This window comes from Amblyomma mixtum, chromosome 2 (genome assembly GCF_055824585.1).
Source record: "Amblyomma mixtum isolate Tamu chromosome 2, ASM5582458v1, whole genome shotgun sequence".
NCBI lineage: Eukaryota > Metazoa > Arthropoda > Arachnida > Ixodida > Ixodidae > Amblyomma > Amblyomma mixtum.
The window spans coordinates 279,508,065-279,526,458 of record NC_143013.1 but is presented as its reverse complement, the minus strand read 5'-3'; the positions used below and the strand labels follow the sequence as shown (position 1 = coordinate 279,526,458).

Sequence of the window (18,394 nt, the reverse complement as noted above, 5' to 3'; positions counted from 1 at the left end):
ATTCAAACTAAAAGTGAACAAGCTCACGAGTTGCATGTACAGATTCATTAAATGTGGCTAACAGGTGTGAAACATTCCGTTTTCTTGGTTTGGTTGTTTATTTTTTACCTGAGAGTTCCTTTGGTCTGGAAGCAAGTGTTTTGTGTCAGTCTGCATTTAGTGAGATCATTTAGCCTTTGTGATCTTTACTCCTGACAGCTGTGCATGCATTCAAACTATGATGACAGAGTCTGTCCAGAATCGAATAGCAAAAAGCACGTGTTGTGTGCATTGCATATTTTTATCGGTCATTGCCTTCCTGCCTGTATGCTTGACAATCGATACGAAAACAGAGCTTATCACAAAGAAGGAGGGGGGGGGGGGGGGGGGGGGGGGGGGGGCTCATTTATCTGCTCTTTGTGATGGTTGCCATGGAAAGCAGGCACTTAACCTACTTAGCAGCCAGGAAGCACCCACTCCCATCAGAAGTACACAAAAGATAAACTTTACTTCACCCTTTGCACCTGTCTTGAAATGCCATTATGTGAGCCTAATATGGGATACCAGTTCAGTTTAGTTGCTCAGTGCATTGACTGGTAACAAAAAGTTGGCCTTTTCAGGTGTCTATAGTAAATTTTTAGTCAGCTTTTCAGTACCATCATCGGGAACTTTACTACCATTAGATGTTACAGAATTATTAAACACTAAGTTTTTTAAGTCTCCGTTAAACTTGCTTCATCAGTAGTTGTATCTTTTTATTTATTATGTTGTTGGTTTGGGGATTTTCATCACTGCTGCTTACTGTAAATAATAATAGTAGAGACGGGAAAAGATTGTGTTGGTACTGACAAGATGATCTACTTTTGTATTTTGGCCATGGGACCTCCTTTTACTGTATCTCTGTCTTAGAACATGCGCCTTTTTTACAGTTGTGGTACTAATCTGAAGCTGAGAGTGCTTATGAAGTGCTCAGCTGTACTAAGTGGCAACCATATCTGTTGTATCTTGCGCATGAAAAAAAAAAAGAAAGGTTTCATGAAAGCTTGGCGAAGCATGCGGACAGCATCCTGAAAATTAAAACCACCATAGCTTAGCAATGATAACAGGGCTTCTTCTTAGAACAGTGCTAATGTTGTTGACTGTTGCTTCCTATACCTACCTGAATTTTTTAAGTGTGGTTTTTCTAATCTCCTTGGTTGTTTACTTGAAGACCATGTCATTTTCATTCAAGTCCACGCTCTTTGTTACAGCAAACCATGTTTTAAAAAGTAAAAAAACTTTAAAACAAAAACTAAACCGAAATTGAAACTTGCCTATGTGGCCAGAGACAATTGCTTCACCTGACACAGTGGGTATGCCGCAACCATTGTTGGCAGAACTCCCATACGCACCTTGGATGGCTGAAATAGCAACATCAAGCGATAACATGTCCCGTGAAATGCCTGAAATGTCCAAAGACAAACATGACAGTATTTGTGCAGCAAGCAGGAATTGCTTGTCAAAGGGTGGTCAATATTGGTGATGTTGAAAATGCAGCAGTGACTAGAAATTGGCTGAACCTTGGTAAAAAAAATTGGCAACTTGATTTTTGCGGAAACAAAAGCCCGAAATGGTACTCAATTTGGTGGAAATGATCAGGATTGAGATGAGAGCTTACGTTACATGTTCCTTAGTTAATAGATGAACCTTGAAGAACCCTAATGTTGCCCTGTAATGCGTGGTGGGAATTTTGTGTAACGCATTGATAACATGAAGTAATTCCAGAATTATTTTTAGGCTGGACACTTAATTGTTAGTGAGGTTTTCTTGTAGTAATAATTGTGACGAGTATATACATAGTGTTCATATTCAATAAGCAGAAACTACATTTAATGCCCAGTATTGTCAGCAAAAATAATTTTGTATATAAGTAAAAGAATCTGGCAATAAAGCATTAGTATTGTTATTATGATTATTATTATTATTGTTCATTTTAATGTTGTTTTCTTGGTAAGATTTTGGCTTTGTTAAGCAATTGCCAAGTGATTGCTTTCTCATGTTGCTTTTGTTTGTTTTTCCTCTTTTTTTTTCATTGGAACAGCTTATTGACTGGACAACCAATGAAGAGAGTAATCTGAGGCATTCTCAAGAATATTTTGACCTAGAGCGAGCCAATGCCACAGCAATGGTGAGTATATTTAATGAACTGACAGGAATGGAGTATGCACGTAGTATTTTGTTTCTTCGTATTAATTTGGCCACTGCCTGTTTAAGTGACCAAGTAGGGTACAAGAGAAGTCGAGTGCCCCCCGCCCCCTTTTTTTTTTTTGCAACCGAAGTTCATACCTAGAAAATTCACTAACTATGAAATACATTTTGTGAGTGCTGTTCAGTTTGGCATGCAAAAGCAAGTTTTATGTTTTGTGGCTTCTTTGTAAGAAAGCCCATTAGCTTGGATTTTTTTGTCCATAAAAGGCCATAAAAACCATAAAAGCCAAAAGCCTACTGTTTTCAGCAATCTTTTTAATGCATCTATTCAGTCAGCCTGAATACTAGGCGCATTCAAGTTCTAAGGTTTTCTAATTTTTTCTCGAGAATGATAGTAAGGCCCCTTTTTCAGCTTGTTCTAAAAGAAATGTGTACTCATTAAGCCTGGGTTAACCAGTTGGCGAGCACTGTTCGGTGTCTAGAACTCACGTTACCTTTTTTCGTACCAGAAACACTTTAGTTAGTGATAATGGCCACATTTACACTTCATGGATGGCTCATTTGTCACCCTTTTTCTTTCTTGCACTTGCATGTTATGATGCCAGTTGAAATCTGGCTCCAGTTGAGTGAGCCCTACATTAGTGTCAGTAAATAAATGTGTTGCAGCCAACATTCGGGCCACAAAAGCTGTGGAGTTTGCATAGGGGCAATCGCCTTTTGTGCCACTGGACACTGTCAGCATGCGATTGGCCCCGAAGTCCTTGGAAGTGTCTTTGACACTTGCACCACACCAAAAAAGGGGAGCCATCCCATCCTGGATATACTAGCTATCTCTCGATACTTTATACTCAAAGGGAACGGGAAATTAGTTTGATTTATGGGCAGTTCGAGATAATGGGATTCTTTTGTGGCAAGGGCCGTTACCAGGAGCCCACCTTGAGCTGTCCCATGGCCGAAGTCCGTAGAATTCGGCACTGATTCAAGGGGCCGAAAGAGACGGAAGAAAGAAGGAAGAGAAGAATGGAGACAAAAATGAAGGGATGCCATTGTGGAAGGAGAAAAAGAACTAAATTGAATGTGGAGCTGCGGGGAAAGCAGCAAGAAGCAGAAATCCAGAAAGAAGGGAGACTCGTGGAAAGCACTACTCCACGATTTCCGAGGTACTGTGGGCAACGAAGGCCGCACAAGCATTGAGAGCAGTGCCGGCAACAATACAAAAAGGGTGGGCCTTCAGCTGCCTTCTCGGATGAGGTTCATGCTAGGAGGGACACGTAGCAAGTGAGAGCATAGGAACTGTCAGCTTGTAGCAGTTGCCACTGCCCTGTGAGATTTGTGACTAATGATGGCTCCCACCAAATGTTTTAACTGAGCTATAGCTTAGTTTAGCCAATTTTTAATACTCTTCATAAGCCGGGAGTTTTAATTAAGTGGGCTAAATTAATGGCGGTTCTTTTTGTTCTTGCCTCTGGGAAAAAAATAAACGTAAGGCACGCACAAGTATCAGTAACAAAGGTAGCGTGTCCTAAAAGTCATATTTATCGATTTCTCAAGCTTTGAGGATAGGTCATGAGTTCTCAGACTGGGCTTTATGGAACCGTTGGGATCCTTGGAATGCTTTTTGTGCTCCCCAAGCACCTAAATCCGTGCACGCTTCAACCCCTACCTTCGCTTTGCCCACTTTATTTTGGGACTAATCATTATTATGCGAAGCATATTACTAGAGCTACACTACAGCCCGTCGAGCGCAGCGGTGGAGCTATCATTGACCTTGAGCGTGACCACGTGACACCACGTGACAACATGACGTCACAGCAGAGGAGAGATGGGCTGCTGGCTCGCGCGGTCGGCCGCGGCTGTGGAGGCTCCACATCAGGGGCGCGGCGGCTGACCACGTGACAACATGACGTCACAGCAGAGGAGAGATGGGCTGCTGGCTCGCGCGGTCGGCTGCGGCGGTGGAGGCTCCACATCAGGGGCGCTGCAGCTGACCACGTGACGCTACAGCAGCAGTATAAAGCTGAGCTTGCCTCGCTCTCCGGGCACTTACGAGGCGGCCAGGTGTTGGGATGCCGCCTAGAAGCAGGGCTGATTTGAACGAGAAGCGAAAGCTTCAGCGTGCCACAGAGACCGATGAAGAGCGGGATGAACGTCACCCAAGGAAAGCCATGTATTACCAAGCCTAGCCATCAATATGCTTCGCATCTGACTAGGCTTAACCTTAGCTAAGCCTCAGCCATTTTTTTTTTTTTTACAGACAACTTTCACAGCGCATCTGGTCATCCGCATATACTAGTATGCGTGCAAGGGTCGCAGTCTCATACAGGCACCAGATAAGTAGTTAGGTGCCAACTGTAGCACCAGACTCTATGGGACAATAAAATAATTTCCGGAGACTATAGCTTGACAACTGAACTGAAAAACGCCACTTTCATCTAAAGGCCGCGTCCCACCAAAATTGCAGTAAAAGTGCTGTCCTTGCCCACACACAATGGTAATTGAATTTGGGCATCAGTTTAGGGTTCATGTGTCTGCATGGTCTTGTTTTTGATTGAAGATTCAGAAAACCCGTATGGGCAGATCACAGCTTTATTAAAAGCGTTAGTGAGTGCCTGCTGGTACCCCACTCGTCACTGTTATCTTGTCTTGCAGGAGATCTTTGCCCGTTACTCCAAGCTGCGGCAGTGGTCGGCCAGCCTGTGCAAAGAGCTGCCCTCAGAGGCAGACACCATCTGTGCCGCTATGAACAGGCTCGACCTGGCATGCGAGGGCCTCACCTCCCAGTTCAGGGGCCGAAGCAGGACGGAGGGACTGTCACCAACACTGGACCGCGACTCGCAGCTGGGAGGAAGCCGGGGACTCTCACCAACATTGGACAATGAGTTCCACCAGGTAAAAGCCCACGGACTCTCTCCAACGCAAGACCACAAGTTCCAGCAGGCAAGAACCCGAGTACTCTCACCAACACTGGACCATGAGTACCACCAGGCACGAGCCCAGGGACTCTCGCCAACAATGGATCATAAGTCCCAGCAGGCCAGAACCCAGGGACTATCACCAACAATGGATCACAAGTCCCAGCAGGCAGGAACACAGGGACTCTCACCAACACTGGACCACGAGTTGCAACAGGTAAGATTCTAGTGAAGTTTATTTTAAGTTTGTTGAATCAAGAAAGAGATTGGTCATGTAGTAATATCGGGGACAGTGATAACTCATTTTTAATTTGCAAAACTTAGGAAACGTTACTTTTAAAACGAGATTTAACTGTGTTCTGTGATGATGCTTTCTGTGCTCGTGATAATCGGAAACACATGACTAGAATGCTAGCTTCCCTGGGATTTTTTTTGATACAGTGCCCACTTTGGCTGGTTTATATCTTTTAGCAAGGAGCCATGCCATGCAGCCCATTTCTTACTATTTCACTGGACTGATAAGATAATATCACTGAGATGTTTTGGATCCTACTGTGTGAAAAAGAAACCAGTTGGTCTTGATTTTATATTAAGCCTTCGCAGCGGCTTTGGCATTCAGCTGCTAAACTCAAGGTCATGGAATCAAATCTCATTTTGATCCCTCATTTCGATTTAGGCAGAATGCAAAAACCACCATGTTCTCTGCAATATCGTAGCACATTAAAGAACTTCAGGTGGCTAACTTAATTTGGAGCCCTCCATTTTGGTGTCCCTGTTAGCCGACGAGCAGCTTCAAGACATTAAACCCCACGTACCTGTATGTCTGGTTCCTCCTTGTCGTGAACAGTCCATTTCTGTAGGAATTCATGCACATTTGATTCCATGAAACATAGCATACCAGAAAAAGACATACAGAAGACCCTGTACTACTGCAGATTGCCAGTTATAAGTGCACCCCTCTTCCCACAACCCTGTCTGGTCACAAAATAGTTTGCCTTCGAATATAGGCCAACACTACCTCATCCTGCGGCCCTAGCTTGCCGATAGGTTTTTCAGAAGACTGAGTCTTGCAAAGAAACATTTATTTGTCCACGAGGCATATCTTGCTGCTCGTCGTCACTTGTGAAAAGGATGCAGTCGCGATCATCGCCACCTTGTGAGCCACTGCTGCTGCTCTCGGAAGCGGTGCCGAGATGCCGCAAAGAGAAAATTGCATAGACCATGTTGGCTGGCAGCCCATACCAGGCATCATTGACCCATAGCACCACTTTGCTCAAAGAAGCGCATTTCTGCCACCCTGGTGGTGTCTTCGGGCTTTCCTGCTGGTGCCATTCATTGTAGAATGCACCGATGCGGTCTTTGGATGGCTTGTTCAGCGCCACAACCAGTGGCTGAAAAATAGATGTCAGCCTGCCCGGAATGATGACCAGGTCACAGCATCATCCACTGTCGCTTTTTTCACACGGTTGATGACATAGCCACGGAAGAAGTTGAGGGCAATAGCAAGGGTGATAGTCTTAGCTTCTTCAAAGCTCCTCTGTGTGTATCATGTTTCTGTTGTTCTTGTCTGTTGTGTGCCTTACCGGAAAATAAAAATAATGCAGTAGTCTCATTTCTTAGCTTCTCCTACATATGGCAGAATTTAATGCAGCCATGAAGCTGCGTATAGCATAGTACCATATACGCTGTGTTTACCTTTGTATTATGCTTGCTTGCCTTATTGTGCTTTAGACTGTTCAACTTATGCCCTTCCTGTTATAATCCCATATGGGATTGACAGTATGTACCAATAAATAAAAATAAAATAAATAAATATATGTTAGCGTGATAACCTGATCTGCTCGGAAGGAAGCACTGTGAAATCTCTGTGCCTGAAAAATGTTGAAACGAAAAACCCCAAGCAAGCGACCAGCACATAACCCAGTGTTTGGCATTTGATAGCCTTAGTTGCTTGCCAGCCAATAAACTCAACATAACAAAGTAAGCAGCTGGCAAGTTTGATGGGGTAACTGAGGTTTAGAACCTATAGCACCTTACCTTTATTGAAGACCGTGTACATTATTTGCCCCGACTGACACCTCCAAGCTCCTTCGGGCAGACCAAATTTTGATTACCATATTTATTTGAATCTAGTACAACAGTTTTTTTTTAACATGAGGTAGGAAGCTTTTACATTGCCTTAGATTCGAGGATTTTGTCGTTGCATGCTTGATGACTTTTCGCTTTTGCCGCAACGAGGAGGGCCTTCACAGGCCCGAAGAAAGGTTGCCTTGCCGAAGCGGAATCGGCACTGGCAGAGTTCGTGAAATCGCGGAGGTCAGCGGCACTTCAAGTCACCACAGAAGTGCTACAGGCCAAAGCAAGAGATCTGGCAAGAGAGCAAGGCATTCCATGGAACCAGTGAAAGAAACACGCGAGCTAATTCCAGCAGGCCCCATCAAGCGTGCGTCACTACGAGTTGAAGCTAGCTGGATCGCTGCAGCCTGGGATGACACTGCGGAAAGCTTGGTTGCACGCTCATTCTAAAAGTGCAGCATTTCCTATGCATTTGATGGCACAGAAGATTGTTCACTGTACGAAAAGCACAGTTTAATAGGGAGGTCAGCGATGACGAGGATGAGTGAGCGGAAACAGGTTCGTGGAAATAAATGTGGTTGGATGCTGTTCCTGTGGTCATTTTCAATTGTTTTTATGGCTGGCTTACATTTGAGAAAAGTTTCTTTTTATATATTTATCCTTCAAATTTTGGGTGTTGACTTAGAATCAAGGCTGGCCTAGATTCGAGTAAGTACGATAACAAGCTGCTTACTCCTTTAACATTCCTCACAAATGGCTCGGGCGGCTACATCACGCATGATCTTTGTTGCCAGTCTCACATGAGTGTAGATTACCAAAATGCCTGTACTGTTTCCTTAATTGTTTCTCCTGAAATAGCACTACTCCTTCTTTGACCGAGACAGGGACACCATGGCAACCAAACATACCACACCCACAAATCCCAATGCCTTTCAGCCTCTGCAGCATTAAGGCAGACCTTGCTGCCTATGGTCGATGAAGTGGTCTTATACGAGGGACTCCTCATCCCACTTAGTGGTTTACTCACCCTTTTCCGACTTGCAGCCCTATGAGTTGGAACTGAACTATATTACTCCATCTGGTGGTCCCTCTTCTTCCCCATGTCCCTTCCATGAACACTCCTTCCTGTGCCTCAATAAAAGTTCATTCATTCATTCATTCATTCATTCATTCATTCATTCATTCATTCATTCATTCATTCATTCATGTCTCATAACATCGTTGCATCCTGTCTTTGTATTAATTCGCTGTTTGCAGTTTCTGGAGTTGGTCAGCACCACAGAGTCACGCCTGAAGGCTTCTTGCGACGATCCCATCACGACAACTGTCCAAGTCGACAAGCTTCTCACAGAACTTCAGGAAACGGAACTGATGATAGGTAAGCATCTCTGCATATTTACTGTAACTGTTCCAGCATATTTGTTAAGTGGTTAGTATATGCCATTTGTTTCAACGAAGCCCGCCCTTAATTTTTAAAAATAGGCTTTTCGAGGTAGAAAGGTGAATTTTCTGCCAAGGTATCGTATTTACTTGCATAATTTGCTCACCCCTGCTTAATTACCTGGATTTATTAAAAAAAAAAGAATCCTTTACTCGCATATTTTATGCTCTCTGCTGTGCCAGACCTATGACAGGCTTGAGAAGATCGACGCGGCTGCAGAAGATGCGAGTGGCGAGGTGATGAATTGTGCACCGTTTACCCGGCTCGCTCAGGTTGGCGGTTGCCTTCCCAGATAAACAGTTGCGAAAGCAAGCTTCTGGTAACCTCCAGCATGCGCCAGAATCTGAAATATCCGAACCATTTGCTGTTTGGTTTGCCGCTAGTTAACCGGGCTGCATGCGAGAGCACCGTTTTGTCACCTGTTACCTTCATTTTCCAATGACTGCTCGCTTCATGACTGTTTCGTTGCTCATTTATTGCTTTTAACTGCGCACTTGTCGTCATGCCATCCTGTGGTGAACTATATAACGTGGAGCGGGGCGGGAGGGGGTAGGTGTCTTGTATTTGGAGTGAACTTTTTTTTCTTGGCCTGCTAGGGGTATGAGTTGGGGGTCGACGTATAGGGGGCAATATACAGTATGTATTGCGCAATGTGACCTTTGTAGAGTATTTTAGGACGTGTTCACAAAATCCACGTAATTTTTGCACCCCGTTTTTAAAGTCTTAATTTAAAGAAGAAAAGTGTGCAAATTATGTGAGTGAATACAATGATACAAATAATACCAGTGTTGGCAGATGTCAGAAAAGAGGTGATTCTTGTTAACCAGTAAGCCGCTTAAGTAAATTCTAATATTTAACTTTTTAACTATTACAGATGGGCACCTGGTTACAATCAGAGATATTTAGCTGACAATTAGCAATTGCCATATCAGTTTGTAGAATTTTGAAAATGCGATTACCCTTGGCACTGTGGCTCAACAAATTTTTGGTCATTTCTCATGCAAGAGAGCAGGCCACCACGCTCAGACGACTGCAAACAGACACCTACCCAAGCAGAGCCATGTATCACAAAATGTGGCCGAACAGATACGCGAAAGAGTGCGTGTGGTGTGGGGGCTACGCCACAACGTACCACGCCACCTGGGGCTGCGAAAAAAGCCCTTTACTACCAAAGGTAAATAGCCCTAGTCTAGAGCAGTGGGAGGCCCTCCTGGCTGACTCCGACCCGAGCACACAGCTTATGCTGGTGACGAGGGCCAAGGCAGCGGCGGAGGCCAACGGGATCCTGGACTAGGGAATACCGACCACTGAAGCTCCACATCTATCTATCCCCATCCCCCTACTTCCTAACTCTTCCTTTAAAAAAAAAAAAAGAAAATAAATGTTTTCACTACTACTACTACTCATGCAAGGGTGCGTTGCTTTTTATCAAAAGCACACTTGAGAGAGCATAGAGTTTATTAAAACTTGAGGAGCACTCCTAAAAGAAAAAAATACTCTGCATTTAAAACTAGTCATATTTTACAGAGATGTGGCCATGTGGTACACTACACTGATAATGGCGGGGTTTCACCACAACATGGCTCTTCAGTTTGTTTTATGCAATTTTCAATGCCACATTAGAATACTACATCCTTGTTTCTTCAGCATTGTAGTGCTCAATTCTTTCGATATGAAGTACGATCTTTTTACTTCCACCATAAACACGACATGTTTTGGCCACTGGTCGGTCTCTGTAATAAACTTCTCTACAAAGAATAATTGAGAATAGTGGCTGCGTGTTCTATTTTTGTGTTATATATTTTGTTTGTATGTGCGATATTTTTGTGATATCTTTGTAAGTAGGTGCAGCCGATTGCTGTTACAAATTCATTGTGATCACACTTTTAGCCATAGTATTTTGCTCCTTTGTCTCGTTTCTGTTTGCCAACAGACAGCCAGTTGCAAGCCCTGCGGGACACCTTTGATAGCCATGGCGAAAACACGGATGGCGAGGTTTTCTGGCTCGTTCGGGAGCAGGTGATGCACGTCAAGGGACTGCTGGCAACCCGCAAGCAGGCACTCATCCAGGCAGGCCAGTTCCTCTGCTGCGAGGAGAACGCCCTCCAGGTGAGCCCTCTGCCACCCTTTTTGCTGTTTTCAAATTTGAATCAGACATTTTTGCACTGTTCGGATAGTCACAAAACAGACAGGACAATAGTGGCACAGATGATCGGAAGGCAATCAGGGCAAGATTTTGTCAAGCCTGTCCTGTTTTTTTTGTGACCTATATACGAGTAAATAGTGCTTTCTGTCTCGTTCAAATTGAAATACATCTACTAGTCCATCACCGCATTCAGCTGTGTCATTGCTACTGTATACATAATATGAAAACTACCGTATTTACTCGAATCTAACAGAAGTTCTTTTGCCGAAAATTGAAGTGAAAGTCACCCCTCATGTTATAATAAAATATTGTACGCAGACAAGGGTGGACTACGCCGTATTTACTCCTGTATTGGTTGTTGTGTCGTGCAAGTCAGCCCCCAACTTAGGAAATGGAAAATAAGAACAAAAAGCAAACAGCGCCATTTTGGTTGATCAGCAGACGCTCGGAACTGCAAGCATTTAGCTAAGGTGACCGGCATGCCTCGTTGTGTATCACAGTTGCAACGCAGCATTGAGGAACTGGTCACCGGAGGTGATGCATTTGTCCACTGAGCATGAATTCGACGCATTGTCCCGAGCAGAGCGCGATAGAATGTAGGAGATGTAAAGGCTTTCGTTTCGTTTTAGTATTATGTCGGACATGCTCATCGACTGCAGCACCAACAATGTCGCACGGTTAAGGCAGGAATCCATTTCAAGTGCACAGAAAATTTGCATTGCTGTCACAGCTTTCTTCGGTACTGGTATCTGCGCACAGTTTTCTGACAGCTCTGCATGTACGACAACAACTTGTTCATATGTTGCCAAGAATGGTCACTAATGTTCAGGAGGCAGGACTTACTGCGTGATTGAGCAGCAAGATGCAGTTTCGTTTTTACAACGAGGCCTCTAAAATGCACTTTTGACTTGCTGATGGCACTTTGTAGTGCCTGATTTTGCTTCTTGTGGGGGATGTTGTGAATTTTTATATTACGATCTAATTGGCATTGTAACACAGGGGCTTGTCACCGTCCAGTTCTATGGCCTTCATGCCACTCACTGAGCAAGGTATTTTTACACCCACAGATAAAAATATTATATTAAGGAAGAAAATTAATTTCATTGCCATCTTTTCACACAGCTTAGAATAGGTATGTGAAGCCCACTTCTAAGTGTGTGAACTACACAGTGCACCATTAAATCTTAAAGGGCAACTGAAGAGATTTTGGAATTTGATGAGTTTAAACAGGCTGAATGTGTGAAATTTGCAGATAAAGCATGTGAAATCTTTTTGTGCTAGCATTTGAAATGGTAAAGTAATCACCTACTAAAGCGGTGTCAGCGTTCAGGCTTCTCAGCAGTGCACAGCGACAGGCAGAGGCCTCAATGATGATATCACGTATGGCGGTGCCAAGTTTCCAGAGAAGAAACGGTTGTTTCAAGAAAGAAAATGAGTGCTGTAGAAGGTGAAGCTCACAAAGCATTGTTTGATGGCATCAGAAGACGCTTGGGAACATCGAAACGAAGGCAGCGGACATGTGAGATTTCGTCAACAGTGACATCACCACTAGTTTCCCTACACTCCTCCCATGCAGTGAGGAGAAGCCTGAACAACATCACGGTTGTAATTGGTGATTACGTCATCATTTTAAATGCAGCCACAAAACTACTTTGCATGCTTTACCTAGAAACTTCATAGATTTGAGTCATTGAATAACCTCGAGTTCTCAAAAAACCATTTCACCTTCCTTTTACGCAATGTAACCTGGGCACAAAAAAAAAAAAAATTTACTTCTTTGCCAGAATAAGATTCCACAAACTTATGATAGCAGGTTTACAGGTTTGGTAAAAAGTAAACGGAGTACTCAATTCTCTCTTAATATTTTTCACATGTTGAATAATTGAAATTTCTAGCAATGGTACATGCATGCTTGTTGTGAACATTGATGTACTTTCTTATGGACAAACAATGTTCCTTCAATTCCAATAGAGGAGGCGTGACTGCTCTCAGCTCGGAATAGCATGCTCCATTTATTATGTCACACCTGTGCATGCAGCAACAGGCATTTTGAGAGAAAGGCTTATGGCAGGAACAAATTACGTTTGTTGCAAGGTTTGTTTGAGCTTTGTATTCTCTCCATGTTGAAGTATCCATTTCTATTTGTTTGCTCTTCAAGTTTAATGTAATAGTTGCAACTGTCATTGCAGCTGGTCAAATGGCTCGACAAGCTCACCATTCGCCTGCAGCCCAAGTTTGGGCAGAATGGCTACAGTCTGACCGTGGCAGAACACAACAGGATGGACGAATTGGCTCGTGTGAGTAGTATGCGGGAACGCCCCTTGCTTCTGTCTGCTCTTCTGCTGTGCCCTCCCTGGCATGACTGAGGAGCAGTACTGTGCATGAATGCATTTTTTACGAGTATTGTCAGAAATGATGACTTCATCAAAAATCAGAAGAAAAATGTGATATAGGTATGCAAATTTCAGCACCGTCACAGCATACCTGATACCTTCTGGTAATTAATGGAACAACAATTTTAAAGAAACTGATGCAGGCACGCACTTAAGTTGTAACAGAGGCTGTGAAAAATGTAAAATTTAATGCTGTTGCATTCCACTTTTAAGGTTTTTCAAACGGATGCCTTGGTCTAATCAACATTAAATTTAATTAAGGAGCTTCATTTGTGTTGAGCGCCATTTAATTTAAGCATATTTTTCTCCCCTTTGGGTTTAAATTGTGGAGACTCGGCAGTATTTAGTGGTGTTAAATCATTTTCTTCAGCAAAACAGCACAACAGGCTGGTTTTGGCTCTGGTCTAACTTGTTCTGCGATGCACTGGTAATGGTGCCGCTTCATAGCACTAACCCCGAAGTGGTAAATGCTAATACCATAGTGTATGGAACCTGTGCAAAGCAACGATTGGCAAAGAAAACTGACATGCACTGGATTGTCAGGCTTTTTCTGTTCATTATTACTGCACTAGCTGTATTAATGCTATAGCATTCGACTTCCCATTGTGCGGTTTCACGTCCTGCGTTAGTCGCAAAAGACGCTCATTGGTTGAGAGGCTGATGACGTCACTAGGTCACATGACCACAGCACGAAAATGAAAAACTGAAAAACAAGAGGGGAACGCACAACGGCGAGACAGGCAGGTTGGAATATGTTCCCGACGACTGCAGCGACCCCTGCATCAATATGCAGCTGCTCATCATGGAGTTTAGGTGTGCATCGGGCAGCTCCAGTTGTCATGGATCCACAACGTACTATAAATGTCTCTACAGCTGCGGGGAATACAGACTCACTCCCAACTAATTCTGCTGCAGCAGTTCTAATGCTGTCACATTCTGCTCTTAAGGTGACATAAGCATCCTCATAATTTTTAGCCTAATTCCGTGGTCATTGTGTTGTCATCACTTTCGCCGTCATCCTATCTGCTTGCCCTATTTCATAGGGAAATGTAGAGAACTCCACACATGTATGCAAAGCTGCCAGCTTGCGTATGGCCATCCCGACAGCCACTCTACCCTCTACCAACAGTCAATTTGGGCAACTAAATCCAAACTGGAGGCCTTGATCCAGATCGTGATGCAGAGCACATTTCCCCTCAGCCTTAGATCCGTCCAATCACTCATAGGTTACTGCAGCTATTTGTGTGTGATCAGTGGCAACTGAGATGCAGTCATGTGTGGCATCATTATTGTGTTAATCCTTTCGTGAACCAGCCAGCGCTGATGACTCGTTGTACATCTATATTTCATTTTGCGCTACTTTCATACATCATAGACTTGCATGGATCAGTCAGCTTTGCTCCTTTTAGCTAGTAAGTTGCCAGATCGTTATTTAGGCAAGAGTCAATTGGAACAACAGACATCACGAACTGTGGCAGCATTTTAAGAATTAAATTTTTGCCTGCTGGCATGCAAATGCATTTGACATAAATTTGATAAACTTTGATGCCAGAGTAAAGCTAGTAAAGAACTGTCAAATAAAACATCCTGCAGGCCGTAACACACATTGAATGGCCTCGGTATGCTTTAATACTTGGCTTTAAAAGATTAGATAATTATGAAATAACTTCCTTCTAACCTAGGTGTATTGCGCTTAACTGAAAGCATTTGTTTGTGCAATCAGTGCAGCAATTGCCTTGATTCAAGGCTGGGAGTGTACGCTGCAAGGCTTTTCTTTTTCTTTTGCTAGGCCTTTACGGTGTATAATAAATCTAGTTTTTTTTTAGCTGGTTGGCATCACTTTAGGCAAGCTAATAACTTCACTGCTTCTTTATGTTTCTGTCTTTCTTTGGTGCAGGGCACATATAGTTATGGCTTGAGGCTTCTGGACGATGCTGTGAAGCTGCGGAAGCAAGTCTGCGCTGCAACAACTCCGAGCACCCGAGCTGCCGACGCCCTTTTTGATGCCTGGATGAACTACGTTGGCATCTCCAAGAGCCTGAGAAACCCGCAGCGTAGCGGCAGCACCCTTTCTCGTCCCCGCTTCAGGGCATCCATCAGCTAATGTGAGCTGATGAAAAGCTGGGTGCACCCATACCATGACAAACAAGGTATATTCACAGTGATGAAGCTGCCTATACATATGCACTTCTGTAAGGGCTGCACTTTGTTTCTGAAATTTTGATGATGTCTGGCCCTTACACAAAAGCAGCATTTCTCCAATCAGTTTTTCTGACTATCATCATCATCATCATCATCAGCCTGACTACACCCACTGCAGGGCAAAGGCCTCTCCCATGTCTCTCCAGTTAACCCTGTCCTTTGACAGTTGCCGCCACTGTATCCCCGCAAACTTCTTAATCTCATCCGCCCACCTAACTTTCTGCCGTCCCCTGCTACGTTTGCTTTCTCTTGGAATCCACTCCGTTACCCTTAAGGACCAGCGGTTATCTTGCCTTCGCATTACATGCCCTGCCCAAGCCCACTTCTTCCTCTTGATTTCAACTAAGATGTCATTAACCCGCGTTTGTTCCCTCACCCACTCCGCCCGCTTTCGATCTCTTAACGTTACACCTATCATTTTCCTTTCCATAGCTCGCTGCGTTGTTCTTAACTTAAGCTTAACCCTCTTTGTTAGCCTCCACGTTTCTGCCCCATAGGTGAGTACCGGTAGGATACAGCTGTTGTATACTTTTCTCTTCAGGGATATTGGTAAGCTACCATTCATGATCTGAGAGAACCTGCCATATGCGCTCCACCCCATTCTTATTCTTCTAGTTATTTCCCTCTCATGATCCGGATCTGCGGTCACTACCTGCCCTAAGTAGACATATTCTCTTACTACTTCCAGCACCTCCCTACCAATGGCGAACTGCTGTTCCCTTGTTAGGCTTTTGAACATTACTTTGGTTTTGTGCATGTTAATTCTTAGCCCCACCGTTCTGCTCTGCCTGTCTAACTGATTGATCATGCTTTGCAGTTCTTGTCCTGAGTGACTTAGCAAGGCAATGTCATCAGCGAATCGCAAATTACTCAGGTATTCTCCATTAACTCTCATCCCCAACTGTTCCCATTCCAGTCCCCGGAATACCTCCTGTAAGCAGGCAGTGAAGAGCATTGGCGAGATCGTGTCTCCCTGCCTGACACCTTTCCGTATTGGAATTTTATTGCTGACTTTATGGAGAACTATAGTAGCTGTGCAATCGTTATAAATATCTTCCACTATTTTCACATAGCACTCTTCTACACCCTGATTCCGCAATGCCTCCATTACAGCTGAGGTTTGCACTGAGTCAAATGCTTTCGCGTAATCAATGAAGGCTATATACAGGGGTTGGTTATATTCTGCGCATTTCTCTATCACCTGATTGATAGTGTGAATGTGATCTGTTGTCGAGTATCCTTTACGAAAGCCTGCCTGATCATTTGGTTGACTAAAGTCCAAGGTTGTCCTGACTCTATTAGCGATTACCTTAGTAAATACCTTGTAGGCAACGGACAATAAGCTGATTGTCCAGAAACGGACAATTATTGTCCCTTTCTGACTATAATAGAACCCATATTATGTGTACCGCATTTGTGTGATGGTCCGTATATTAAAAAAGTATAGTGGACGCTTTATGGTAGTAATGCAGTGAGAGTCTGATTGATACAATGGCTGATGGGAACCACCCGAATAAAAGAGGCAGGTAGGGCACTTTATCGTCAGACGCCACCCTAAGTTATTTGGAAAAAGAAAAACCAAGATGGAATTGTGCATATAGCAGTGCAATTTGGAGCTCTACAGTAACGATGGTTTGGCCAACCATTCAAAGTGGCGCTTGCCAGTCACGAGCTGTGATGAGTCACCATCATCAGTGCTAAGACAGCTCTAGCCTCGCTGGCATTTCCTGTCGCTTAGCTACCGAAGGCCTTGCGGAAATCAATTGTGTCTTCATTTTAATCTGGCATTATTGTGTTTTGACGAACTGGTAACAAAATTAGACGATTTATGATAAGTGGTGGCTGGCTCCCAAGCTTTACCTTCCGCTGTGCCTTCGATGCAAAGCATGCTCGGTTTAGCAGTGCCAAGCCAGGAGCACTCTTCTAGTCCAGTAGGTGGCTGAAGAGAAGCGTACCTCTAGCGTCGATACACCTCATTGCACAGAAGGCAAACGATGTGGACAACGTTGTTATGCTTCTTGGTGCAAATTCCTGGCACATGAGGCGGGTTCAGCAGCACTGAGGCATTGGTGCCTAGTGGTGAAACCTTCATGTGATAGGGGTTCTATGTGGTACCTTAAATGAATGACACGTCGTAAGCATGATCCTGCCTCTTGTCACCGGCAACCCTGTGTGGAACATGGTTTTGACATCGAAGATTATTCCGGCAGGAAGTTATAATGAAGTCATTGCCCATGAAATGTGGTTGGTTACACAAATATGGCCCATCTCTCTCACGTTTTTCTGAACCTACACAAATGTGGCTGTTCTTTAGCTTATTTCTCTGAGGCTGTACCTTTTGAAAGAATCGAAATGAAAGCATTCAAAGGAAAGTTTGTGGTGTCCTCTTTCCGAGGAGCACATTGCGTTTTGATATTGCAGTGTCTAGAGTAGCACTATCCAACAGCACTCTTACTGAGCACCATTCAGCCAGCTCCGAATGTTGTCCAATGCATCGGAGTTGTACTTGCATGCCTGTTTCCATGTTTGGGTATGCTGAGCACACATCCATTTGCTTTTGCAGTGTGGCACTACTACTTTATTTATTTATTTGGAGTAACCATCAAATGCCCTTGTTTAGGAGGTTTTGCATGGGAAAGAAGGGGAAAACAGAGGTAGTGGTGACATGTAGGAACTTCTGAAGGGTATGTATATCGTATCCAACAGAGAAGTCATCAACTGCCCTCATTTGTCTGCAATGGTACACAGGGACTTGTGCAACAGTCACGGACGTGCATTAGTCACTAGTTTCCAACTAATACCTATATCAGTAATAAATGTACTTCTGAGGCAGGTGACATTCCAGCTGTCATTTAAATCTAATGTTTGTCTATTTTATTTCACTTCATGACAAGTTTTCAAGCCAGGAGGCAGAACTTACTGAACGCCCATTGTATATTAACCCCCTCTCCCCTCATCGAAAGGCAAAGGTGTTGGTTCGTTGTCATTAGGAGCTAAATGCTGAGAGCTTTTCTTGCACCTTGGCCATTGTGGAGTGTTACTTGAGTGCATTCTTTAA

General features: G+C 43.8%; 1 protein-coding gene across 2 annotated transcripts in view; it reads left to right on the top strand.

Annotated features, from left to right (window-relative positions):
* LOC149364134 (uncharacterized) overlaps nt 1–18,394 on the top strand; it is a 36,989-nt gene that overhangs the window by 15,108 nt on the left and 3,487 nt on the right. The window contains exons 11-16 of one of the 2 annotated variants that reach the window (XM_089574119.1): nt 2,060–2,146; nt 4,816–5,295; nt 8,412–8,532; nt 10,529–10,704; nt 12,931–13,038; nt 15,032–15,284. In XM_089574119.1, the coding sequence (XP_089430245.1) occupies nt 2,060–2,146; nt 4,816–5,295; nt 8,412–8,532; nt 10,529–10,704; nt 12,931–13,038; nt 15,032–15,238 (1,179 nt within the window). In that variant the 3' untranslated portion in view covers nt 15,239–15,284. Of the gene's footprint in view, nt 1–2,059; nt 2,147–4,815; nt 5,296–8,411; nt 8,533–10,528; nt 10,705–12,930; nt 13,039–15,031; nt 15,286–18,394 lie in introns of those variants that run through there. The other variant, XM_089574120.1, reaches the window with a different exon arrangement.